The sequence below is a fragment of the Schistocerca nitens genome, chromosome 4 (assembly GCF_023898315.1).
Source record: "Schistocerca nitens isolate TAMUIC-IGC-003100 chromosome 4, iqSchNite1.1, whole genome shotgun sequence".
Lineage (NCBI taxonomy): Eukaryota > Metazoa > Arthropoda > Insecta > Orthoptera > Acrididae > Schistocerca > Schistocerca nitens.
In genome coordinates this window covers 428,692,440-428,719,793 of record NC_064617.1, presented here as the reverse complement: position 1 = coordinate 428,719,793, position 27,354 = coordinate 428,692,440, and the positions used below count along the sequence as shown (strand labels likewise).

The following is a 27,354-nucleotide window of genomic DNA, read 5'->3' as shown; positions in this document are numbered from 1 at the left end:
CAGCAGGAAGTATTCGTTTTTCCACCTGTACTAAATGGCCCCATTACCCTTCTGTCTTAGCTGAAACTTCTTGGAAAGATCCTTCCTAGTTGCTGGTTCTGGCCTATGTGGAATGGTTATTAGTTTGCTATCATTTAGGATGTGGGCTCTCATGAATGTTGTATCAATCTCTCTCCTCGAGTGATGGGTCTTGAGTTTATTGTGGCTTCTATTACTGTCAAAATGGTGTTTAGCTCTCTTCATCCACCTAAGAGTGACCAAACGCTTCCTCGAGCAGTGCTTGATGCAGTCTAGCATGCATTCCCAACAGCTGCAGTGTCTTAAATACTAATGAAAAACATAACTGCCCTGTGCCAAAAAATAGACTTGTGTGATGAACAAGAAGAAGTGGTGTTATACAATTATACTTATTTGTATGGTTCAAGCTGAAACACACACACACACACACACACACACACACGACTGCTCTCTACAGCTACTCAGGCCCAACTGTTAGACGATGAGAGTGTACTGCTGGATAGTGGTTATTTAGTTAAACTTTGTATAGCAAACTGTGGCCACTTAAGTAGTTGGGTGTGCCTCCTTATTTGAAGTCGTTGTCTGAGTTCCTCCAGTACATTATTTGTAATGTTCTGTCAGATGGGCTGAAATAATGTCATCTTAAGAACACACATGTGGCAGTGGGGCCTCTGACAACCTTACACATGGGACACTAGCTTGCCAGGGCTTGAAGAATTTGGAAATACACATGAACAGTGGTATATCACAGCAGAATTGCTCTCACAACCACATTATCCCTGGCTCTAACACTTCTGAGTTTCAGTTCCAGGGTCATCAGGACCATTATTTACTTATAATTGTGTTTAATGACATTGCTAAATTTTTACTTACATTTCTTTGGTCAGTGCAACATTTTTCATGTACCCTTCCTTTTTTTCATATTATGAAATTTATGTTGTAATCATGACAAGGTTTCTTCTAATTTTGTTCAGTATATCAGGACTTGCATTATTAAAACAAATCATTCCTGTGCTCTGATACATTGTACTCTGTAGAAGATAGTCTGTTTAATTGTAGTTACTAAGTCATATTAAACTTCAATTGGAGACAAATAACTGGTGCCTTGCAATGGGCTATCTTAAAGTCTGATGTCAATGGTTACTGAGAATTTTACTCCCAGGTGAACAGCAGTACCCTTTCTGAAATGCGAAAACACCTTCATCTAAAGCAGTATGTGACAAGCTCACCACAGCTACAGCAGCAGAACAAGAAACAACAACTGAGTTATAGATCAAATGCAACAAAGGAAGAAGAGACAAAGAGCACACAGCAGAATGGAGAGACGACTCATGACCATCAGAATGGAACAGTTACAGTTGTCCGCAGCACGGCTGCAATTCCTGGACCTGTCCCACCAAAGCCACTGCCCAGATCATCACGTCAGAGCTCATTGACAGAAGCTGACGAACCAATAGTTGCAGCAGTACCTGCCCCGAGGCCAGTTGCAAGGCCTCGAATGGGTACCACTTGCCCCTCCAGTGTATCAAGTCAGGCTGCTGTGCCATCCCAGCAGCCTCAAGCATCTCAAGAATCTGTACAACCACAGATTTCTCCAGTTGGCACTGTTCCTCCTCCAGCTAGTGTCGTCACTCCAGTGAACCCCCTGATGCTCAGCTCAGGGGGCTACAAGGTCAGAAGCACACTTAGTACAGCCTGTTCAGTATTGGGGACTAACAGTGATTTTCTTAGTTCCTGTGTTTGCTTCTCTGTTAATATTTTGAGCTTTGACTTTGGTTCATATTGTAACACTTGTGTAGCGTAGGTAGTTTGCTGCTATATACAGTTGCCTTTTGTTGTCAAAGGAAGTTTGTTATATGTTGCAAACTTTCAATAGATAAAGTGATTGTTTCCATGAGCTGTTTTTGTTGCAGTACTCGTTTGGTTATGTATATTGCTGTTACTTAGTAATAAAAGCTTGGCAGTGTCAACTGTGTGCTTGTATGTTTTGTTTGCATATATTTATATGTATTTAAAAAAATAATTATATGATTTTAGTCTTGTTTTGTTTCCCCCTTTTGCTAAGATTCATTAGTAGTATAGTTGTTTGCTTTTTTGTTTGTAATTGACAACAAGGATCTAACTGCTTTTATTCCTAATAACTCTAATAAAGATATGCAATTTATCAAGTAACTGATTTCTTGTCACACTGCAGTAATGTGTGGATATTTATTAAACATACAGAAATATAGTGGAATAATTTTTGTGGTGTTCTTGAATTGTAAAATTTTCAAAAAGATATTTTTATAACAGATGAATTTTTTGTGATAATAATGGTACTTTAATTTGTGGGCATGCTGCACACATCCTAAATGCACAGTTGTGTGTTTTTTGTATCATTTACGAAATACTGACTCTAGATGAGATACATGCACCTTTAGTTATCTAACATCTGCCAGAACATTGATTACAATTAAGAATAATTTCAGTTTTTTTATATTATTCCTTTGCTTTCCATATATATATATATATATATATATATATATATATATATATATATATATATATAAAAAGAAAGATGATGAGACTTACCAAACAAAAGCGCTGGCAGGTCGATAGACACACAAACAAACACAAATATACACACAAAATTCAAGCTTTCGCAACAAACTGTTGCCTCATCAGGAAAGAGGGAAGGAGAGGGAAAGACGAAAGGATGTGGGTTTTAAGGGAGAGGGTAAGGAGTCATTCCAATCCCGGGAGCGGAAAGACTTACCTTAGGTGGAAAAAAGGACAGGTATACACTCGCACACACACACATATCCATCCACACATACAGACACAAGCAGACATATTTAAATATGTCTGCTTGTGTCTGTATGTGTGGATGGATATGTGTGTGTGTGCGAGTGTATACCTGTCCTTTTTTCCACCTAAGGTAAGTCTTTCCGCTCCCGGGATTGGAATGACTCCTTACCCTCTCCCTTAAAACCCACATCCTTTCGTCTTTCCCTCTCCTTCCCTCTTTCCTGATGAGGCAACAGTTTGTTGCGAAAGCTTGAATTTTGTGTGTATATTTGTGTTTGTTTGTGTGTCTATCGACCTGCCAGCGCTTTTGTTTGGTAAGTCTCATCATCTTTCTTTTTAGATATATTTTTTCCACGTGGAATGTTTCCCTCTGTTATATATATATATATATATATATATACAATCGATTTTGACATTGAAGATGTAGTTTCATTAATGAAAGGTAAATCCTATGAAAATATATATAAAGCTATCACAGGAGTCAAAAAACTCCTGTAGGTTTACACCAAAATTAGGTTGTAGTCACCTACATCATAATTCAGATTATTTTGATGTTTATTAATGTTATATGAATACTTACAAAACTGTGTCAGAACTGATGCCACAGTATTTTCTTGATTTTTGTTGCTTGTATAGTAGTGTGACAAATTTCTTTTCCTTATTTTTTCTGTTGTCTGTTGGAAAGATACGGAAAAGCACATGGTGATAAACTGTAAAGATACTTTCTTGCAAATGTAATTTCTGGAGGAAAAAAAAAAAAAAAAAAAAAAGAATTCAGCAGTATGAAGGGCAAAGTTTTCAAGTAGTAAAGTTACAGAGGCTGTTTGCACTGCAGCAGTTGCTTCTGAAGGACTACACGTTTTTTTAATTCGAAGATTTTGGATGCAAGATGTGCATCAGACAATCCAACATGTTGAACTGTTTTGCTTCAAAGATAGTGTGATGGTTCTTTATCATTATTTGGCAGTTTGGTTGGTTTCAAAGTATTAGATAAAATTATTCATCTTTACGTCATTTTGAATGTTTATTATTTCCCTATCTATACTTGTACAATAAAAACTGCCCATTGAAATTTCATATTATCATCATACAGAATTTACACAAGAGAATTATTTTAATGTAACAACTTGTCTGCAGATAGAAATGAAAGTTTGTCTCTAAGAATGAGTGTCAGGAATATAATATAGAGTGGTCGAAGTACCAATTTACTTTATTGACGTGATTGTATGTTCCCAGTTTATTACTTTTGATATTACTACAAAGGACCACTAGAAACACAAAAATATCCATATTTATCGATAAGAGATATCGGTGTCATTCAGATTTATTGTTTTCAGTGTGGTATATAACCACAGACATAATTCATCAAGCAGCTTATATTATTTCTTTACAAGTGAAGTAAAGGTTGCAGTTACCATGACCTACCTATCATTTGCTATTCTGTACATAATGTTAGGAACAGAAGATTCATCAATTATTTGATCAACTAAAAGGGTGTACCACATTACTCAGGATTTCTGAGACGATAGTTATTATTATTCAACTTGGCCGTGTCTTAATCATTATTACTGAACTAATTTGCTGTGGTGTAATTCATGGTATATTCAACAGTAAATTCAAAAACAAGAGTTGAAATAACTAATGTTAGCAGTTACATTTCCCAGAGGCAGCACTTACTTGAGTTTTAATTAAATGACTTGATGCTTGTCAGTACACACATTTATGATGTGCAAAAAACACAAAAATACAGAAATTTTATTTGAATTGTACAATTTATTTTAAAATTCTCCGTCTGCTAACTGATTGTGATTACTGTTTTGTTTTATTGTGCCTCCATAAATAAGACTTTATACTGATACATATCTCATCTTTTGCAGCCTCGGCTTGGTCCTAAACCATTTACACCACCTAAATTAAACTTTGGTGTGGGAAGTGGAGATGCAGAACTAAAAATAACAACAGATTTCTCATTTGATAAAGTATTTTCTGTCCCATCTGTCCCCGCTGCGGAGGTCAATGGAGCTGTGGCAGCAAGGGAAGAAAACAGCAATGATGTGTACACAGACGACAGTGTGCCAGAAACATATACAGAAACGTTCCCTGTAGATTGCCAAGAAAGTGATAAAAATGAAGTATGTGCTGTGGTTGGAGATCAAGACATAAGTCCCACCACAGAAGATGAACTTCCATCTTCACCAAACAGTAAAGCAAAAACACCAAGCACAGCAGAGAGAAGAAAGGTTTTTGAGAAAAGGATAAGTTCAATGACTACTGAACAAGATTCTGGATCTGGGACTGTGGAAACTCTGCAATCACCAAAGGGCGATGAGTGCATTGAAGATAAACTTGAAGATTTTGAGAGGGCTTCATTGCAACGAACAAGTATTGCAGAACGTCGGCGACTGTATGAAAACCGTTCTGTTTCTGTTCAAGAGACAAGTATTGCAGATAAGCGCAGTCCCACAACTCTTAGTCCTACACCTCTGAGGCGGCGTGATTCACTTAAATCACAAAAACCTATCTTAGAAGAGGATAAACCTCAAAGAAAATTGACAGAGCAGCCAACAAGTAAAACACCCCCAATGGAAAGGAAACAGGAGCCTGTAACAACACCAACACCGAAGAGAACATCGACTGTTTTTGGTATGTATCACCTACAATGTGTTAGTATTACACACTGTAAATATAACAGTTTCATATTATGAAGTAAATATATCCTCCTCCTCCCCAACCCATTTCAACAAAGTAGGTATCAGTTTTATTTGTACTCCTACTCTCTTCTTCTCTGCAATGCTTGATGTTTGTGTAAGAAAGATGAATAAATGTTACATTGCATTATGTTTTGCCTTCCATTTTAAACTGAAGTTGGCCGGGTGAGTTAGTTCTCAGGTTAAAGAAAAACCTAAATATTCTGCCTCCAGTGAGGAAGCACTGAGTCGTCAAGAGGTGTGTGCTTCCACATTGGGGTGAGGAATAAAGTCTAATGGGGTTGATAGAGGGAGCAAGGGGGTGGGAAGTGGGAAGAGATGTTGGGCAGGATAGCTGATGGCCCAGAGGAAGGCAGTGAGTGGATGGGATAAGAATGTGAGAGGGAGGGGCAGCAGGTGCATGAGACAGGAATGTGACACCTGAGCACTAGAGCCAGTGGGATTGTGGTGCATACAATGACGTGGACATGGAGTAATGGATTGAGATGGGGCAGCAGGACAGAGGAAGGGGAGACTTTAGGTAAAGTGTGTAGGTACTGCGGTTAGCAGAAATTGAGATTAGGAGGATTATAGAAGCTAATGTATTGTTGCAAGGATAACTTTCTTCTGTGTAGTTCACATAAGCTGGTGCTAAGGGAAAGGGGGGGGGGGAGGGGGGAAGAAGGGAAGTTTCTGGATGGAATGTGTTGTGAAGTAGCCATGACACTCAATCATACTGTGCTCAGCAGTGCATTCCACCACTTTTCATATGGTATCTGATTTACTTTAATACTGTTTCTAGTAAGGGAGGTTCTGGCAGAATGTAAATAATTTTGGAGTAAAGGAGACAACTCACTGAATAGTGGTAGCATTGAGTCATCAACTCTGCTCTTGGCCTTAGTTTGGTGATGGCCATTCATTCTGGTGACCAGCTGGTTGGTGGTCACGTCCACATAAAATGCTGTGCAGAAATTTCAGCAGAGCTGGTATTCGATGTGGCTGCTGTCACAAGTGGCCCTGTCTCTGATGGGATAGGATAAGCCAGTGACCAGACTAGAGTAGGATATGCTGGGAGCCTCCACAGTGATATGGATCCTGTGGCAAGGGGCTGGAAATGAAAGTGACATAGGGATGGAGCAGGATGATGTGTATGTTGGGTGGATGAGGTAATACCACTTTAGGAGGGATGGGAAGGATTATGGGTAAGATGTTCCTCATCCTAGGGCACGATGATAGTCAAAGCCATGGTGAGGACATGCTTCAATTGTTCAAGTGTGGGATGATACTGGATAATGAGGGGGAAGCTCTTTTGCAGCTATTTCTTTGGATTGGTGGGAGGATTAGTGATGTGTCAGGATACGGCACAGGAGATCTGTTCGGGGAGTAGGTTCCAGGGAGACATTCTGCACACTGGACAAGAAAATTTCTGTCACTGCCAATATGCCATCCACGAGTGGCCAGGCTATGTGGTGCGATTTTTTTGTGTGAAAGGGATGTCAGTTGTCAGAATGCAGGTACTGTTGATGGCTAGTGGGCTTGATATGGACGGACGTATAGATGTAGCCATCAGGGAAGTGGAGGTCAGTGTCCAAGAATGTGGCTGTGGAACACCAAGTGAAGCAGATGGGAGACAAGGTGTTGGGGCTGTGGAGTAATGAGGATAGGGTTTTTTGGCATTTGTTTCAGGTCATGAAGATCATCAGTGATCCTAACCAGCAGGGGGTTTGGGGCGTTTGGGAGATTAGGAAGATTTTCTGTAGATGGAACAGAAATAAGCCGACATAAGAGGGTGCCATGTTGGTGCCCATAGCCGTGCCATGGGTGTGAGGATTTAATTGGTTAGACTGGTTAGAGGTGTAAGGAATGAGGTAGTGGGTTTTGAGGAGGTCACAGGGAGAGGCAGCATTCAGTAGATGTTGGTGTATAATGAGGGAGCATCAATAGTGACAAGTAGGGATCCTTATGGTAATGGGGTTGAAATGTTAGAGAGTTGGTGAAGAAAGTGGTTTGTATCTTTAATAGAAGCTGGGCTACGAGAAATTGATTGGGGTGTTGGTCAACAAGAGTAGAGATTTTTTAGTGTATGCACAGCAACCAGAATCAATTAGGCATCTGGGATTGTTTTGTTTATGGATTATGGGAAACTTGTAGAAGGTGGGCGTGCAGAAGATCATTGGGGTGAGGAGGAAAACGGATTCAGGAAAATTACTTGATGACCCTGAGGATTTGAGTAGGGATTGGAGATTATTTTGTACATATGGGATAGGATCACTATGGCAGACTCGCAGGTTTGTCAGACATTTGGTAGAGACCCTCTGTTAAGTAGTCACTATGATACGTCACGGCATTAGTGGGGCCTTTGTCTGTGAGGAGGAGGAGGATGATTAAAGCAGAATCTGTCATTAGTTAATTAATTGCTGTTCTTTGTTCTGTTGAGATGTTTATGTTCTTGGGAAGAAAACTGGGGAAGGATGGTGAGGCAAAGTTGGAGGCGGAGTTCGTGACAACTACGGGTGGGGGAAAAGCTGTTCTTCTCATTGTCCAGGAGGACATTCTGTTCTCCCACAGGGTTGTGGTAGTATGATGGGTTGGTGAGGGCTACAGGAGTCCATCAGAGTAAAAACATGGCTCCAGCAGGACTGAAGGCATGCATTTAAATTCTTTATTGTTCCAGAAAGCTTAGTGCAGCTATAGGTGCGCCCTTGTCCTGCAGTGCAGCCTGGCATCAATCCATGATGTTCATGTTCTATGACATGGTCAGTCATCAATCTCATAGCCTATGGCGGGAAGTGTTTTTGTGAGATGGTAGTACATGCTACACCCAGCACAGGCTGAGCACGGAGCAACCTTGCATAGTAAGGCATTCCACAGCATTGGTGTGTCATATGAAAATAGTAACTGTTCTCGAAAGAACAGACACCACTGATGACCGTGCAGCTTCTCTAGAATAAATGATAATTAATTGAAACCCTCAGCTGCTGACAGGTGTTATTGACATACCCTGATGGGGACAGCTGAAAGTGTGTGCCCCGATCGGGACTCGAGCCTGGGATCTCCTGCTTACATGGCAGACGCTGTATCCATCTGAGCCACCGAGGACACAGATGAACAGAGCGACTGCAGGGATTTATCCCTTACACGCTTCCTGTGAGACCCACATTCCCAACTGTCCACAATCTACGTACGTAATGTTCCTAATAGATACTTTGCCCATCCACTCATTTTCAACTGTCCCCATCAAGGTATGTCAACTCCACCTGTCGGCAGCTGAGGATTTCAATTAATTTTCATTTATTCCAGAGAAGCTGTTCGGTCATCAATGGTATCTGTTCTTTCTAGAACAGTTATTGTCTATATATATAGTTAAATGGCTACCTTTGCCATTGACCTTTGTCTGTGCAAATGTGCACAGGTTGCCCAAACTATTACATGAATTGTCACCTTAGTGAGTGCTAGTAACAAGTGGAAGGGCAAAATATCTATTAGGAACATTACATATGTAGATTGTGGACAGTTGGGAATGTGGTTCTCACAGGAAGCATGCAAGGGATAAATCCCTGCAGTCGCTCTGTTCATCTGTGTCCTCGGTGGCTTGGATGGATAGAGCATCTGCCTTGTAAGCAGAAGATCCAGAGTTCGAGTCCCAATTGGGGCACACATTTTCAACTGTCCCCATCGAGGTATGTCAACAACACCTGTCGGCAGCTGAGGGTTTCAATTAATTATCATTTATTGCTGTGTCAAATGCTGATATGCCTGCCTTGTGTTGTTGCACTGCTAATGAGGCATCCAAGTACGGGTTGTACCGGTTGGCACTGGCAGGCACCCAGCAGCTTGGAAGCTGAGCTCAGCCGCAAGTTTGGTTTGCTGGCAGTTGACCCATTGTCATATGATGGAGATATGCAGGTGCAAACCCTAGACCTGCTTCTGCCTGGCGGAGGCCCAGCAAGAAGTTATGGAGCAGCCTCACAATAGAAGCCAACGCAGCAGTGTTTGATAATTGATGAGTCATGAATTTGGCTAATGATCAAAGAACAGATGATTTGCCTCTCTATATATCTATTATTTATACACGTCAATGTGGGTTTGTTGGGGTGTTGTGGCTGCTGAGTCACATCTGCTGCCTATAGAGGTGGTAGTGCCAGGATCCCAACCGGCAGGCAAACGGCGATGCCCAGTGAATGCAGTGACAGAAAACTGAGTAAGAACCTTGCTGCAAGTGGTCCACGTTATTGCAATGAGCCCATCTGTGTCTTTACAGAAGTAAGGAATTCCTGGGAGGAGTGGTTGGGTGAGTGCTGGGGGGGGGGGGGGGGGGGAGGAGGAGGCAGTGTTCATGATTGAAAGGTGGTATGAACTGGGAGAGGCAAGGTTCAATGTTGCGTTTAGATTGGAGGGACTGGTAGCAGATAAGTATTTCCACTGTAGGGATTAGGAGGAGGAGAGTAGGTCTTTGAGGATTTCAGCATCATTGGACGTTTTAATTGGTGAGGTGTTTGGAAAGGACTGAATCTTCTGTAGGATTAAGGTTTCTGAGGAATAGGTTGATAACAGTATATTGTGTTTGTTTATGTTCTGGATTTTGTGGAGTGTTGGGGGAGAGTTTTAGAGGATGTGTCAGATGGGAAAGGTCAGCTAGGCTGATTCTGGATACTATTGAGGGATTAAGAAGGGCGTTCTCTAGTGGTTAAGATAGGTGTTATTGGGTAGTGTTGTTTCTAGGTGAGAGTGAAATGTCAGCAAATTTGATAATTTTTGGAGTAGGTATCTGAAGTGCTATTGTTGATGTTGGAAGGCAAGGGTTTCAATTTAGGACATATGGTGTAGGTAGTTGTTACTCAGTGATAATAGTATCTTGTTGAAGGAGCAGAGGTGGTTCTGGGATGCCTGTGAAGTGGAGATTTGTTTATGTAGTAACAGATTTGTGAGTTGTAGCAATTGGCAGATTCTAAAGATTTGATCATTGTACAAAGACGGTTGGGATCCAGAGAACGAAATACTTGTGGTTAGGCATGGGATTCCGTAGTTACATAATATTTGAGGAATATGTTGTAAGACTGTATTTTACCCAAGGGTAGGCCTACTTTTCTGAACTTAGACAGATAAATGAAGCAGAGTCCATTTGTGATTGGTGGCGCAGGGGTTCTTGAAATAGATGTGGAAAATGAATAAAAGTAATCATTGGATGATTTTAAAGGGAAGAATGAATAACATGGTGCAACTTTGAGAAATGAAAATGCCACAAAAGTTGTGCTGCGAATCATAGGAAAGTTTGTTACACAAGAATATTTGTTCACACATTAACTATTGTTGCGCATGGGGAGTAACAGAGATGAGACATAAAATTTGGACAAAAGCATTGTGTGATGAGGGGTGAGTCGATTATTGCTTGGAGTATATTTAACTGTGATCTAGCTTATGGGTGGTTTGGGGTATGTTTGCTCTACATCAGAGTGGCTGTAACTGGTGCTACTGGGTGTTGCAAAACTCACACACAACCATGTTGGTCACAAGTGGTGGTGGTGGTGGTGGTGGTGGTGGTGGTGGTGGTGTGTGTGTGTGTGTGTGTGTAACAGTGGCTTCCTTCCATCCTAAACCACATGCTGTTCATCCTTTTATACTGTCTTGTACTTTATCTCTGCTTTGTCTCTCTTGTGTTGTCCATCCTATCTTTTCCTGTGTTTTCCAGAGGGGAAGGAAAGTTGAAAGAGGCAGGTAGATGATAGAGAGTAACAGAAATTGAGGCTTGGGAGTTTTTGAGACTGAAGGATGTGATGGATTTAGAGATGTTAATGTTTAAGGGACTATTAACAACCATTTATCTTGTGCATTTGTCAGCCTGAGTGTGGTTTCCACACAGTTTCCCATACTACGTTAGACAAATGCTGGGGTGGTTTCCAATCTCTGCCTCAGAAAATATGAAACACAAACAGTTAAAATACAGTAATACACCAAACGAAGTTTATAGATTCAGAGATAGCGAAAAAGGCTTCCATATTTCTGTGTGTCTCAGGGAATTGGAATCTTGACTTGACCGCCAAGGTCACAAGGATGGCAAGAAACATCTATAAAAAAGGCCTCAATCTCAAGGTGTGCTGTGTACCAATGAGATGCATGACTGTTGAGGTGGAACAGTCATTAGCAGGCAACCTCTGGGGAACCTGCTGCACACAGTTGTATAAGGGTTACCTAGTCATGCAGGGCTCTGACTAGGTGAACTTCTATTTCCATGGCTGCTTGTGGGACCATCATGGAACCATAAAAATTCTCTCTTCCTCCTCCTCCTCCTCCTCCCAATAGAATGGATGGGCTGCTAGTAGGTACCAGCACCCAATCAAACAAGGGTGCTCATGTAACCTGTCCTCCAATCTCAGGAATATTACAGAATTCTAGCACCTGCAGGAACAGAAAGCAAATTGCTAATCATAATGTGTTTTTATTAGTTAAAGGGAAAGAGGGAAGCTTTGAAAAAGTCTCAGCTTTGTACATTCAAAAGGCTTTAGAGGGTACTGCAACTACATTAAAAATCTGTTAGGCAGTTTTGATATGGGACACTTTTGGTTGAAACCTCAAGTTCCCGACAAGTGAAAAGCCTGTAGAAACTCAAAAGGCTTGGGAAATACGCCACAGAAACTGAGCTCCACATTACACTGAACTACAGCAAAGGTGATGTGACATGAAGGAAGATGGTGGACATCCCCAAAGACAACCTGGAAGTTTAATGGACTCCAGAAGGCATTGTAGACACACAGAATATTATGAAAAGGTGGTAGGTGATCTGATAAAATCTGACTCATTCATCCTCACTTTAAATAACATGAAACTCCCATAGTGTATCAAGGCAGGTTTTTTTTCTTAAATATTTGGCCCTATGTCCCCATCCCAGTGTGCTGTTTTAAATACCAGTGCTTTGGGCACACCACTGTTGGGTGTAAGGGAGAAGACACTCATGGTATATGTGGTAATGCTCCCCATGAAGAAGTCGGATGGCCATCACCTCTGAAGTGTGTCAATTGCTCTGGGAATCACCCTGTCTGGAGGAGTGACTGCAATGTCTTCCTTGGAGAAAGGAAGATACAAGAGATCAAAATAACAAAACACACTCCTTATGGTGAGGCAGGAATGTCTAGAAAATCATGTAGCGCTTATGTTTGCTAGCTCCTTTGCTTCGGTTGTCAAACAGCTGGTTCAGAAAATCGATGCTACTACACAAATGAAGGTTGCTAATGTCAGCACTAGTACCTTTATTTGTCAATGCACTTGTGCTGCTGCAGTTACTTCAAAGTCCACTCCTCCTCCCAGAACATCAGACAAGGCCAACATTGTGGAGTGCCCCATGCTACCAAAGATTCCGTCTGGCCTACTATCCAGTGCTGCCACTACACTGCCATGATTGTGGCTCTAAAGCCTCTCCTGGTGGAAACATCAAAGTCGAGGAGCCAGAATCAACCACTGACAGTGACAGGAAGTAAACAGGCTGTTAATATTGTTATCATCCTCTCTGACGTCTCTCTCAAATCTTCATCAGAACTGATGGTCCTGTATTTCAGACTGGGGCAATCATCTCACCCCAAGACTGAGCCTTCACCCACTGTGGACTCCACTCCCTGGTAGAAAGTCAGGGTGAAAGTGGTACAATCATGATAGATCCCCCCACCCCCTCCTCACCTAAGGGGCTCACTGCTCTTTGGCAGGTTTGTGCTTGTCTACAACGGAACCCCAGCCTTTGCGGTAACTTTGATCTTCCATGCTGCATGCCTGTCCTGTCGCTATTCTTTTTCCCTGCCTTGGGGAACACGTCTGGGGTGTTTTTGAACATGTGTTCTGCGTTTTCAGCAGCTGATACCAGGAAAGTCTCTCCACTTTTTCTTCTTCCTCCCTGTACACTGCTGAAGGTTGGCCGATGTGTCTCACATGTAACAGGTGACTGAGTGATGCATAATTTCCAGCCCTGGGTCAACAGGTAGGTTTTGCATGTACCTTGGTACAGGCCAGGCCCAGGGAGGGGTGATTGCTTGAGCTCCTACCTTCCTGAATTGCCGATTGGTCCCTCTGTTAAGTGTTTCGGGAGGTGTGACCTGAGGTATGAACAGTCACCTAAGGCGGGTGCACCCCCTCTAGGGGTGGGGGTGGGGGTGGGGGGTGGACAAGTTTAAGAAGGAGCACGCCATCGGAGACTGTCTCAATTGCAATGGTGACCATGCTGCCTCCTCCCGAGATTGTCCCATGTATCTCGATGAGCAGGCTGTCCAGGAGATAGGGTGGAGGAAAAAAGTGCCCTACTCAGTCGCTTGCAAGTTGTTGGCTAGTTGGAAGCCTGTTCTACCATCAGTCACATGCAGTACTGTTCTTGCTACATCTCCATAAAGGACTTGGCCATGCAGACACATGACCTCAAATTCAGTGCCATTGTTGTAAAATTACCCAGTGTCATGGCAGCACCCTCATCTTTTTGTCCAGTATGCAATAGCCACCAAACTTCACCTCACAGGGTGAAGTCACATGCTACACAACTGGCAGTATGGAAAGGACAGAAGGAATACTCTTGTAAAGACTTATTACTTCGCTCCAGCCAACGAACATCCGAGTCTTCCTCTGCCAAACAGAAAGGCTCCCAGAAATCAAACAAAATCAAATGGTCTTCTCCTTTGCCGACTTGGAGATGCTCTTCAATTGTGTTGCCACAAAATACCCTTGGCTGGCTGACCTCCATGTCGCTAGTGCGAACTGCCAACTGGTTTTCTGCCCTGGACTTTGCAGACAGACAGAAGGAGAATGCTGACAGCTCTGTAGATCTCATGGAGCAGGATCCTCCAATATCTGCGCTCTGTAGTAGTAAGTCTCCGAAGGCTGGCACTTGGCAGCCAACAAGATGATACCCCTTCATTTCTTCCCCCCTCTTTCCTCATCATGACTCTCCTCTGATGGAATGTTAGGGATTTTCGATCTTATAAAGAGGACTTATGGCTGCTCTTGGAAGCACAGCGTCCACTTATTCTCTGTCTCCAGGCAACAAAATTGTGTCCTCATGACCGCTTTGAGCTCTCACATTTCTTCCCAGTCTGCATTGACTCAAGGACAGCATTCCATCTCGTAGGGGAGTCATGCTGCTCATCCAGGATGATGTTCATAATCAACCCATCTCCCTGACCACCTGGGTTCAAACTTTTGCAGTCCACATTTTATTCCTCATTTGACCTTTTCCCTTTGTACCGTTTAATCCCTCCGTCGTTCGGTGTCACCAGGGCAGACTTCCTCTTAGGGGTTCTCCCAGAACCTGTCTGAGACGTACCCTCTTGGCTGACCTCAATCAACTTAACCTTATCTGCCTTAATACAGGAGCACCCACATTCCTCTGACCCCACGCACACCTATTCCCAATTGGACCTCTCATTCTGCACTGCCGAGCTTGTCCATTATCTCGAGTGGTCCATTCTCTCTGGCATATACTCGAGCGACCATTTCGCGTGTGCTATCTATTTGCTGACTCCTACCCCACCTATCGTGCACACCCAAACGGCAGCTTTCGAAGGCTGACTGGAGGCTTTTCTCCTCCCTGGTGACCTTCAGCAAACAACATTTCCCCAGTTGTGATGACCAGGTCGAATATCATACAAAGGTTATCATTACTGTCATAGAATATTCCATTCCTCACACTTCCTCTTTACCGCACCATGTCCCAGTTCCTTGATGGACTGAGGCATGCCGCAACACAATTTGTGTTCGGAGACGTGCTATGCACACTTTTAACCATCATCCTAGAATGGCAAACTGAGTTGTGTGCGTCGTGTCGTTGCGTTCTTTGGGATGGCCAAAAAGCTAGCAAGGCTTCCTTTACTAGTTTTTTTTAAAAGTTTCACTGCCTCACTCGTCGTGTGGGCCAACCTCTAAAGGCTCTCTGAGACCAAGGTCCATTCCCCAATTTCCAGCCTGAGAGTAGCAGATAATGTTGTAGTGGACCCTATTGCTACCTCCAACACCTTGGGTCACTATTTTGTGGAGATTTTAAGCTCCACCCACTATCACCCACCCTTCCTCCATCGGAAATGAGTGGAGGCGGCTAGGGCGATACCCTTCTTTTCTCAGAATCATGGGTGCTAAAATGCTGCCTTTACCACGAGGGAGCAAATCATGTTCTCATTTCATTCTGATCTTCCACACTAGGGCCAGACGATGTTCACATTCAGATGCTGCAGAACCTTTCTCTTGCTGGCAAGCTTTTTCTCCTTCATAGGTACAGTCGCATCGGGGTGAAGGGCATGTTTCCCTGATGCTGGCGTGAAGCCACTGTCATACTCATACCTAAGCTCAGCTGTATCTGCAAGAAGATGGAATGTCTGATTCATGCCTGGCTGGTAGAGTGGCTCGAGTCTCACAGTTTACTAACCACTGTAAAGTGTGGATTTTGAGTGTGCTGTTCTGCAGTTGACCATCTTGTCACTTTGTCAACCCATGTCATGATTGGTTTTGTGTGGAAATACCAGACTCTGGCCATGTTTTTCGATTTGGAGAAGCCTACTATGACCCCTGTTGGAGAACTGATAGCTTCTGTACTTTCTACACACAGGGCTTCCATGGCTGTATGCCCTGATTCCTTCAAGAATTTTTAAAAGACCGAGTTTTCAAGGAACTTGTGGGTTCTGCCTTGTCGGACACCTTTATCCAGGAAAATAGGAGCCTCGGGTTTGTGTCTTGAGCATCGTCCTCTTTGCTATAACCATTAAACTTATTATGGCCTGTCTCTCACCGGGCATCTCCAGCTCGCTTTTTGTTGACGATTTTGCGATTCGTAGCAGTTCTCAATGGACTTTTCTCCTTGAGTGGCATCTTCAGTGATGTCTCGATCATCTTTATTCATAGAGCGTAAACAGTGGCTTTCGCTTTTCCACTGACAAAACTGTTTGTATGAATTTAAGGTGGTGCAATTGGTTTCTTCCACTGACTTTAGATCTTGAGCTTGTTGCTCTTCCGTTCATTGAAACTACAAAATTCCTGGGGCTCATGTGTGATAGGAAACTTTGTTCATCCTCCCACATGTTTTATGTGGCTGCCTGCTATATGCTGTCCCTCAATGACCCACATGTCCTCAGCGGCAGTTTCTTGGGAATGGATCGGACCACCGTCCTCAGTTTGCACCGGTCCTTTGTCCATTTGAAACTGGACTATGGGTGTTTCATTTATGCATCTGTACATTTATGCTTCTTACACCATCTCAATACTGTCCACCATTGTGGCATCCGTTGGCCACTGGCACCTTTTACACTAACCCAGTTGAGAGTCTGTCTACAGAAGCTGCCGAACTGCCACTGTCATACCACTGTGACTTCCTCCTCAGCAGAAACACATGCCGTTTGTCTGCCATGCCTGGCCACCCATCCTATGCCTCCTTCTTTGATGACTCCTTTGACCACCAGCATGGGCTGCGTTCCTCTTCTGTTACCTCCTGAAGTTTGCTTTCGGCTCTTGCTCTGGCAGCTTAACTTCACACTACCTGCCACTTTCCTGGTGGGTGTGAACCCTTCACCACCTTGGCTTCATGCAACATCCCGTGTTCACCTTGGACTTAATTTGTGTCCTAAGGGCCCTACTCCAGCTTTGCTCTATCACCACAAGTTTCATGACCTTCGCTTGGGACTTCACAATAGTATCTTAGAGTACACCGATGGCTCTCAGACTGACTGTGGTGTCAGGTGTGCCTTCGTCATTGGCACCAATAATTTTCAGTATCGGCTTCCGGAACACTGTTCAGTATTTACAGCAGAGTTCTTCGCTCTGTATCAGACCATGCAGTACATCTGGCAACACGTGCTTTTCAATTGTGTCATCTGCTCAAACTCTCTCTGTGCCCTTCAGAGCCCCTGTTTGCTGTACACCATCCACCCCTTAATGCAACGGGTCCAGGAAAGCTGTCACTTGCCCAGTCTTGATGGAGCCACTGTGATGTTTATGTGGGTTCCTGGTCATGTCTGTCTGATAGGAAACGAGGCCACTGACGCTACTGCCAAGGTTGCAGTCCTTGTATCTCGGCCTGTTATTTCTTCCATTCCCTCTGATTATCTCTGGTTTGCTGTCGGTCAGCAGGTGGTGTCACTTGGGCATCACCACTTGTCCATCTTTCATGGGAACAAGCTCCTGGGAAATAAGCCTCTCTCACCATCTTGCCTTACCTACTCTCGCCGTGGGCACTGTCTTTTCACACATCGCTGTTTTTTAAGTGGTGCTCCCCCACTACTTTGTGCTCATTGCCATCACCTTTGACAATTCACCATTTCCCGACAGAGTGCCCTTTTTTCAACCACGTATGTTCTCATTTATGTTTTTGCCATCCTAGTTATTGACTGTTTTAGCGAACGACGCGCGGGCTGTCAACTGCATTTTATTATTTATCCATCATAGCAATATGGTGAAGGACATTTAATCTTTGAGTTCAGGACCTCCGTTTCTCTGTGGTGTATTTTATGGACCATTCTCAAAGTCGCTGTTTTTAATTGTCTTTCCTTCCATGGAATGGGCTTAACGTGTAGTCATTTTTAACTCCTTTTTTTGTTTTTGTGTTCTACGGTTCTGACATGGGTGCGTATGATCCTAGTCATTCTTGTGCCATAAAACAAAACAAAACAAAACAAAACAAACTCATGATAGATGGCACCCACACTACAGTGGAACATTAATGGGTTCATAACAAATGTAGAGGAACTGGAACTCGTGGCAGAGGAATGCCCCTATGCCTTTTAAAGTGTCTGATGTCCCTGAGCTATGGGGCTTTCTCTTCATTGTAATGATGGGCTGACAGTCACACACACACACACACACACACACACACACACACACACACACACACCACTCCTTTGCGCTCTCCATGGTTACTGACCTGCAAGTAGTCACAGTTGGAAGTTCATGCCTGTCTTGGGACCACTGTCTGGTGGCTATATTTACCTCCTCAAATGCAATTGACTCTTAGGCTCTAACAGATCTTACAGAAAAACTCCCCTGACCATTTCTCCTACTATTGGACTTGAATGCCCCTTCATACATTGTGGGGCTCATCTGTACTTGCCCTCGAGATCCGGTTTTGGAGACACTCATGATGTCTCATGCCCACTCATTTCTGTGCTGCTAATGGGTTATTCTCAGCCATCAACTTCTCTTTCTGCTCTCTAGCTCTTGCAGACTCTGATCCTCTGTTCAGTGGAAAGTCACTGACGACCTTTATTCCAGGGGCCACTTCCCACTCCGCATTCACCTGCCAGTCAGAGCTCTCCCTGAAAGGACTTGGCCACCTTGGATGATCAGCAGAGCGGGGGGACGTTGTTCAGCCAGCTGGCTGTGTCTGAATGCCCTGGCCATATCCAAAAGTGGTTGGAACTCATTACATGAGTGATCTACCATGCTGCTTTCTTGTCATGGCAAGTGTTCCTGGACTCCAGCAATCATTCCAGTTGTTCTGTAACAGTATGGGAAGCCATAATAAGGATTTTGGGTAAAGGCAATTAATTACCTGTAGCAGCATTGTTGAGACGGGTGTCTCCAAACAACACCCAGAGACATTGCTCAGATAATGGTAGAGCATTTTCCAATGACTATTGCCAACACTAGCCAGGATCCAGCATTCCGTTGCTGCTGTGTGACTGTAGAGACGTGCTTTTGGATTTCAGATTCAAAAATTCTGAGTCTTACCACTGACCATTCTCCATGTGGGAGCTGGATTCCGGCACTGTCTGACACTCATGATATGGCACCTGGTCACGACCAAATTTGATACAGCATGCAGCAGCACTTGCAGACGGTGTCCAAGGAAATCCTCTTATAATGTTTTAATTGGATTTTGCTGACAGACCAATTCCCTGACTCATGACGGGAATCAATTTTGATCCCTCTCCTCAAACCAGGAAAGAGTGTAATGTGTCCCAGTAGCTGTTGGAGCATCACCTTAATGAGCTGTGTGGAAAGATCCGTCATGTCAGCCATCATCTGGCTTGGCTAATAGAGACCAGGCAGCTCCTAAGCCACTCTCAGTAGGGATGCAAAAGATGTTGCTCAACTGTTGACAACTTGACCATGCCAGTGGTGGATATCCAGCAGGCTTTCCTTCTTAACAAGCATTGCTTAGGAGTGTTGTTTTGACATCAGTAAGGCATACAACACAGTATTCTCAGTCAACTACAAGCCAATGTGGCTTTCATGGCCATCTCCCCATCTTCACTCAGCCCTTCCTTTCCAGATGCCTTTTTTAGGTACAGAGCAGTTACATGCTGTCAGATAGTTTCATACAGTGCAAAGTTTTAAGTGTTACTCTCTTTGACATAGCCATTAACACTGCCGTGTCCACAGTACAGAGTTATGTCCGATGCTCCTTATGTGTGGGTGATTTTGTGGTCTTCTTCTCTTCCTGCAATACCATAACAGCGAGTCGTCAGTTGCAGCCTCAAGTGAAGAAGTTGGAGGATTGGGCCACAAAGACTAGTTTTACATTTCCTGCAGAAAGATGTGTGTGTGCGTTCATTTTAATTGTTCTTTTCATATTTTTAATTCCCCTTATGTGCATATATGGGACACCACTCCTCCTTTTAGACTCAGTGAGATTTCTGGGCCTTATTTTTGACTCAAAAAGTCATGGTTACCACACCTCACCACATCTCAAGGACTTAAAGGCAAGGGCCCAGAAGGCACTGAATGTATTGAAGTGTGTTAACCGCATGTCCTGGGTAGTGGACAGGCAGTGTCTGGTTCAGTTTTAAATGGCTTTTGTGTGATTGTGGCTGGACTATGGATGCACATTGTTTGGGTCAGCGAGGCCTTCTTACCTGATGATAATTGACACTGTACTCCATGAGGGCATCAGGCTGGCCATGGGCACTTGCAAGACCAGCCCTATACACAGTCTCTGTTCTGATGGTGATGAACCACCACTTACCACCTGGTGGCAGCTTCTTTTGTTGTATCAGGTGTATGCGTTCCTCACTATTCTCAATTCACCAGCATACCATACCATTGCTCATCTGGCTATCGAACACCACTTCACGAATTATCCATGGGCAATGAGAACATTTGGGATCTGCACGAAGTTTGTATTGGAGTCCCTGGGTGTGGGGCATGTACAGGCTCATATCAAGGGTTTTAATTGCTGCCACCATCGTTACTGCAGAGGCCCAGAGTATTTTAGATTTAGTGGAGTAGAGGAGAGATTGCACTCACACTTCTGCTTTTAATACAATGTTTTCTGACATCTTAAATGAACACAAATACTGTGTAGCTGTATTCACAGATGGAGTGTCCATTGGTGCTCTGTTGTTATCCTGAATCGCGACCTTGATATTCGGTTACCTCCATATTCTCTGTATTCAGTCATAAATTATCCATGTCCTTCAGGCTGCTGGAGCAGATGAGATGTGCCATACTTACTAAATTCCTCATCTGTTCTGACTCTCTCAGTGCCCTTCAGTCTCTGCAATGCTTGTATTCAGCCACTAAAGTAGTGCAGGATATCCAGGACGCCCTTCTCCACTTACGAAGGCAGGGAAGGAGGTGTCTTTCTACTGGGTGCCAGGGCACAGGGTATTGCAGAGAACAGAAGACCTGACATAGCAGCCAAGGAGGCGTGATGTGATCCTCAGTCAGTGTGCCGTGCCATGCAGATTTATCGTCTTGCTGTGGGGTACAGAGCCAAGAGTCGATGGGAAGATGAACAGCTGGAAGTGACAGACCATAAGCTCTGTCTAGCACACAACATGACCATGATGTACTTCCTTCCAGCCATGCAGATGAGATGAGATACTCCTTACTCTTCGCATAGGCCACAGCCCTATGACACATGGCTTCTTGCTCTAACAAGGAAAACCTCCAGTGTGAGATGTTTGTGGCTTAAAGATCACTGTGCCTCACGTTTTATTACATGGTATTTCATTTTTACACCAGCTGACAGTGGCAGATTTGCTGACGGATCTGCTCTCTATTTTAAGTCACATTCAAATGAATGTAGTGAGAGTTTTAAGGTTTTGTGATTTGTCAAACTTTTTTCCTAAAATTTTAGGGAGATGTTCTTAATGTGTTAACAGACTGATTGGCTTGTCCATGTTTTTTATAAGTGGACAGCCAGTCTCATTTCCCTGTATCATCCATTTAGCTCCGCTGTCATTTTCTTGTGTTTTAATCGCAGATATAGCACCTTTCACCCTTTCTCTGTTGTCGTACGGGGTGTGAGATAGGTTGGGTGGGTCAACTTGAGTGAGGTGGGGCTGAGTGAACGATTGTCATTTTATAGGTTTCCTCTGCACTGTGTGATGACAATTTTAGCCATTTTAAACACATTCATTTCCTTTAATACATTTAAGGTTACTGATAACCTCACTGTTGAGAACCCTTAAGCTACAAACCACACACACATTTCCTTTAATATGTGTAAAGTTACTGATAACATCGCTGTTGAGCACCCTTAAGCTACAAACCACCCAACCACACACACACACACACACACACACACACACACACACACAAGAACACCATTGTATTTGTATTCTGTTGGTTATAATGTCATGCTGAAACTACAATCAAGTCCAAATCTGAAGGCAAGGGTCATCAATAAAATGCAGCACTTGGCAATGGAAGCATGTTTATTACTGATGCCACCACACACTCAGAAAAGAAGTGACCCCCTGGAAGGAGAGTGCAACTATTTATAAAAACTTCAAGTATTCCAGAATGCTGGTATTTATGCAGACATGGAATATTCCAGAATATATAAACATATGATCTCTCAATACCTTACCAGGTATTGTATGCTGTTGTGGTCTTCAGTCTGGAGACTGGTTTGATGCAGCTCTCCATGATACTCTATCATGTGCAAGCTTCTTCATCTCCGAGTAACTACTGCAGACTACATCCTTCTGAATCTACTTAGTGTATTCATCTCTTGGTCTCACTCTATGATTTTTACCCTCCACACTTCCCTCCAATACTAATTTGGTGATCTCTTGGTGCCTCAGAACGTATCCTACCAACCGATCCCTTCTAGTCAAGTTGTGCCACAAATTCCTCTTCTCCCCAATTCTATTCAGTAACTCTTTGTTGGTTACATGATCTACCTATCTAATCTTCAGCATTCTTCTGTAGTGCCACATTTCGAAAGCTTCTATTCTCTTCTTTTCTAAACTGTTTATCAACCATATTTCACATCCATACATGGCTACACTCCATACAAATACTTTTAGAAAAGACTTCCTGACAATTAAATCTATACTCGATGTTAACAAACTTCTCTCCTTCAGAAACGCTTTTGCTAGTCTACATTTTATATCCTCTCTACTTCAACTATCATCAGTTATTTTGCTCCCCAAATAGCAAAACTGGTCTCTTACTTTAAGCGTCTCATTTCCTAATCTGATTATCTCAGCATCACCTGATTTAATTAGACTACATTCCATTATCCTCATTTTGCTTTTGTTGATGTTCATCTTACATCCTCCTTTCAATACATTATCCGTTCTGTTCATCTGCTCTTCCAGGTCCTTTGTTGTCTCTAACAGAATCAGAATGTCATCGGCAAACCTCAAAGTTTTTATTTCTTCTCCATGGATTTTAATTCCTGCTCCAAATTTCTCTTTTGTTTCCTTTACTGCTTGCTCAATATACAGATTGAATACATTGGGGAGAGGCTACAACACTGTCTCACTTCCTTCCCAGCCACTGCTTCCCTTCCATGCCCCTCGACTTTTATAACTGCAGTCTGGTTTCTGTACTAATTGTAAATAGCGTTTTGCTCCCTGTATTTTACCCCTGCCACCTGCAGAATTTGAAAGGGAATATTCCAGTCAGCATTATCAAAAACTTTCTCTAAGTCTACAAATCCTAGAAACACGGATTTCGCTATCCTTAATCTGTCTTCCAAGATAAGTTGTAGGGTCAATATTGCCTTACGTTTTCCAACATTTCTACAGAATCCAAACTGATCTTCCCTGGGGTCAGCTTCTACCAGGTTTCCATTCGTCAGTGAAGAATTCATGTTAGTATTTTGCAGCCATGACTTATTAAACTGGTAGTTCGGTAATTTTCTCACCTGTCAATATCTACTTTCTTTGGGATTGGAATTATTATATTCATCTTGATGTCTGAGGATATTTAACCTATCTCATACATCTTGCTCACCAGATAGTACAGATAGTAGAATTTTGTCATGGCTGGCTCTCCTAAGGCTATCAATAGTTCTAATGGATTGTGTCTATTCTTGGGACCTTTTTTTTCCCTTAGGTGTTTTAGTGCTCAGTCAAATTCTTCACGCAGTATCATATCTCCCATTTCATCATCATCTACATCCTCTTCTATTTCCATAATATTGCCCTCAAGTACATTGCCCTTGTGTAGGCTCTCTATATACTCCTTCCACCTTTCTGCTTTCCCTTCTTTGCTTCGAACTGGTTTTCCATCTGAACTCTTGATATTTATACAAGCGGTTCTCTTTTTTCCAAAGGTATTTTTAATTTTCCTATAGGCAGTATCTATCTTACCCCTAGTGATGTATGCCTCTATATCCTTACATTTGTCCTCTAGCCATCGTTGCTTAGCCACATTGCACTTCCTGGTGATCTCATTTTTGAGACGTTTGTATTGTTCGCACCTGCTTCATTTACCGCTTTTTTTATATTTTTTCCTTTCATCAATTAAATTCAATATCTCTTCTGTTACCCAAGGATTTCTACTAGTCCTAGTCTTTTTACCTACTTGATCTTCTGCTGCCATCATTATTTCATCTCTCAAAGCTACCCATTCTTTTTCAACTGTGTTTCATTCCCCTGTTCCTGTCAATCATTCCACAATGCTCTCTCTGAAACCCTCTGCAACCTCTAGTTCTTTCAGTTTATGCAGGTCCCATCTCCTTAAATTCCCACGTTTTTGCAGTTTCTTCAGTTTTAGCCTATAGTTCCTAACCAATAGATTGTGGTCAGAGTCCACATCTGCCTGTGGAAATGTCTTACAATTTAAAATGTGGTTCCTAAATCTCTGTCTTACCATTATATAATCTGTGTGAAACCTTCCAGTGTCTCCATGCCTCTTCCATGTTGTTGTTGTTGTTGTTGTTGTCTTCAGTCCTGAGACTGGTTTGATGCAGCTCTCCATGCTACTCTATCCTGTGCAAGCTTCTTCATCTCCCAGTACCTACTGCAACCTACATCCTTCTGAACCTGCTTAGTGTATTCATCTCTTGGTCTCCCTCTACGATTTTTACCCTCCACGCTGCCCTCCAATGCTAAATTTGTGATCCCTTGATGCCTCAAAACATGTCCTACCAACCGATCCCTTCTTCTAGTCAAGTTGTGCCACAGACTTCTCTTCTCCCCAATCCTATTCAATACCTCCTCATTAGTTACGTGATCTACCCACCTTATCTTCAGCATTCTTCAGTAGCACCACATTTTGAAAGCTTCTATTCTCTTCTTGTCTGAACTATTTATCGTCCACGTTTCACTTCCATAAATGGCTACACTCCATACAAATACTTTCAGAAACGACTTCCTGACACTTAAATCTATACTCGATGTTAACAAATTTCTCTTCTTCAGAAGCGATTTCCTTGCCATTGCCAGTCTACATTTTATATCCTCTCTACTTCGACCATCATCAGTTATTTTACTCCCTAAATAGCAAAACTCCTTTACTACTTTAAGTGTCTCATTTCCTAATCTAATCCCCTCAGCATCACCCGATTTAATTTGACTACATTCCAATATCCTCGTTTTGCTTTTGTTGATGTTCATCTTATATCCTCCTTTCAAGACACTGTTCATTCCGTTCAACTGCTCTTCCAAGTCCTTTGCTGTCTCTGACAGAATTACAATGTCATCGTCGAACCTCAAAGTTTTTACTTCTTCTCCATGAATTTTAATACCTACTCCGAATTTTTCTTTTGTTTCCTTTACTGCTTGCTCAATATACAGATTGAATAACATCAGGGAGGGGCTACAACCCTGTCTCACTCCCTTCCCAACCACTGCTTCCCTTTCATGCCCCTCGACTCTTATAACTGCCATCTGGTTTCTGTACAAATTGTAAATAGCCTTTCGCTCCCTGTATTTTACCCCTGCCACCTTCAGAATTTGAAAGAGAGTATTCCAGTTAACGTTGTCAAAAGCTTTCTCTAAGTCTACAAATGCTAGAAACGTAGGTTTGCCTTTTCTTAATCTTTCTTCTAAGATAAGTCGTAAGGTTAGTATTGCCTCACGTGTTCCAACATTTCTACGGAATCCAAACTGATCTTCCCCGAGGTCCGCTTCTACCAGTTTTTCCATTCGTCTGTAAAGAATTCGCGTTAGTATTTTGCAGCTGTGACTTATTAAACTGATAGTTCGGTAATTTTCACATCTGTCAACACCTGCTTTCTTTGGTATTGGAATTATTATATTCCTCTTGAAGTCTGTGGGTATTTCGCCTGTCTCATACATCTTGCTCACCAGATGGTAGAGTTTTGTCATGACTGGCTCTCCCAAGGCCATCAGTAATTCTAATGGAATATTGTCTACTCCCGGGGCCTTGTTTCGACTCAGGTCCTTCAGTGCTCTGTCAAACTCTTCACGCAGTATCTTATCTCCCATTTCATCTTCATCTACATCCTCTTCCATTTCCATAATACTGTCCTCAAGTGCATCGCCCTTGTATAAACCCTCTATATACTCCTTCCACCTTTCTGCCTTCCCTTCTTTGCTTAGAACTGGGTTGCCATCTGAGCTCTTGATATTCATACAAGTGGTTCTCTTCTCTCCAAAGGTCTCTTTAATTTTCCTGTAGGCAGTATCTATCTTACCCCTAGTGAGACAAGCCTCTACATTCTTACATTTGTCCTCTAGCCATCCCTGCTTAGCCATTTTGCACTTTCTGTCGATCTCATTTTTGAGACGTTTGTATTCCCTTTTGCCTGCTTCATTTACTGCATTTTTATATTTTCTCCTTTCATCAATTAAATTCAATATTTCTTCTGTTACCCAAGGATTTCTATTAGCCCTCGTCTTTTTACCTACTTGATCATCTGCTGCCTTCACTACTTCATCCCTCAGAGCTACCCATTCTTCTTCTACTGTATTTCTTTCCCCCATTCCTGTCAATTGTTCCCTTATGCTCTCCCTGAAACTCTCTACAACCTCTGGTTCTTTCAGTTTATCCAGGTCCCATCTCCTTAAATTCCCACCTTTTTGCAGTTTCTTCAGTTTCAATCTGCAGTTCATAACCAATAGATTGTGGTCAGAATCAACATCTGCCCCAGGAAATGTCTTACAATTTAAAACCTGGTTCCTAAATCTCTGTCTTACCATTATATAATCTATCTGATACCTATTAGTATCTCCAGGATTCTTCCAGGTATACAACCTTCTTTTATGATTCTTGAACCAAGTGTTAGCTATGATTAAGTTATGCTCTGTGCAAAATTCTACAAGGTGGCTTCCTCTTTCATTGCTTCCCCCCAATCCATATTCACCTACTATGTTTCCTTCTCTCCCTTTTCCTACTGACGAATTCCAGTCACCCATGACTATTAAATTTTCGTCTCCCTTCACTACCTGAATAATTTTTTTTATCTCGTCATACATTTCATCAATTTCTTCATCATCTGCAGAGCTAGTTGGCATATAAACTTGTACTACTGTAGTAGGCATGGGCTTTGTGTCTATCTTGGCCACAATAATGCGTTCACTATGCTGTTTGTAGTAGCTAACCCGCACTCCTATTTTTTTATTCATTATTAAACCTACTCCTGCATTACCCCTATTTGATTTTGTATTTATAACCCTGTAATCACCTGACCAAAAGTCTTGTTCCTCCTGCCACCGAACTTCACTAATTCCCACTATATCTAACTTTAACCTATCCATTTCCCTTT

The 27,354-nt window shown here is 42.6% G+C and overlaps 1 protein-coding gene across 2 annotated transcripts in view; it reads left to right on the top strand.

Annotated features, from left to right (window-relative positions):
• The window catches only part of LOC126253153 (coronin-7), a 234,577-nt gene that overhangs the window by 92,587 nt on the left and 114,636 nt on the right, over positions 1 to 27,354 (top strand). For both annotated transcript variants that reach the window (XM_049954311.1, XM_049954310.1), the window contains exons 8-9: positions 1,181 to 1,690; positions 4,683 to 5,448. In XM_049954311.1, the coding sequence (XP_049810268.1) occupies positions 1,181 to 1,690; positions 4,683 to 5,448 (1,276 nt within the window). The remainder of the gene's footprint in view (positions 1 to 1,180; positions 1,691 to 4,682; positions 5,449 to 27,354) is intronic.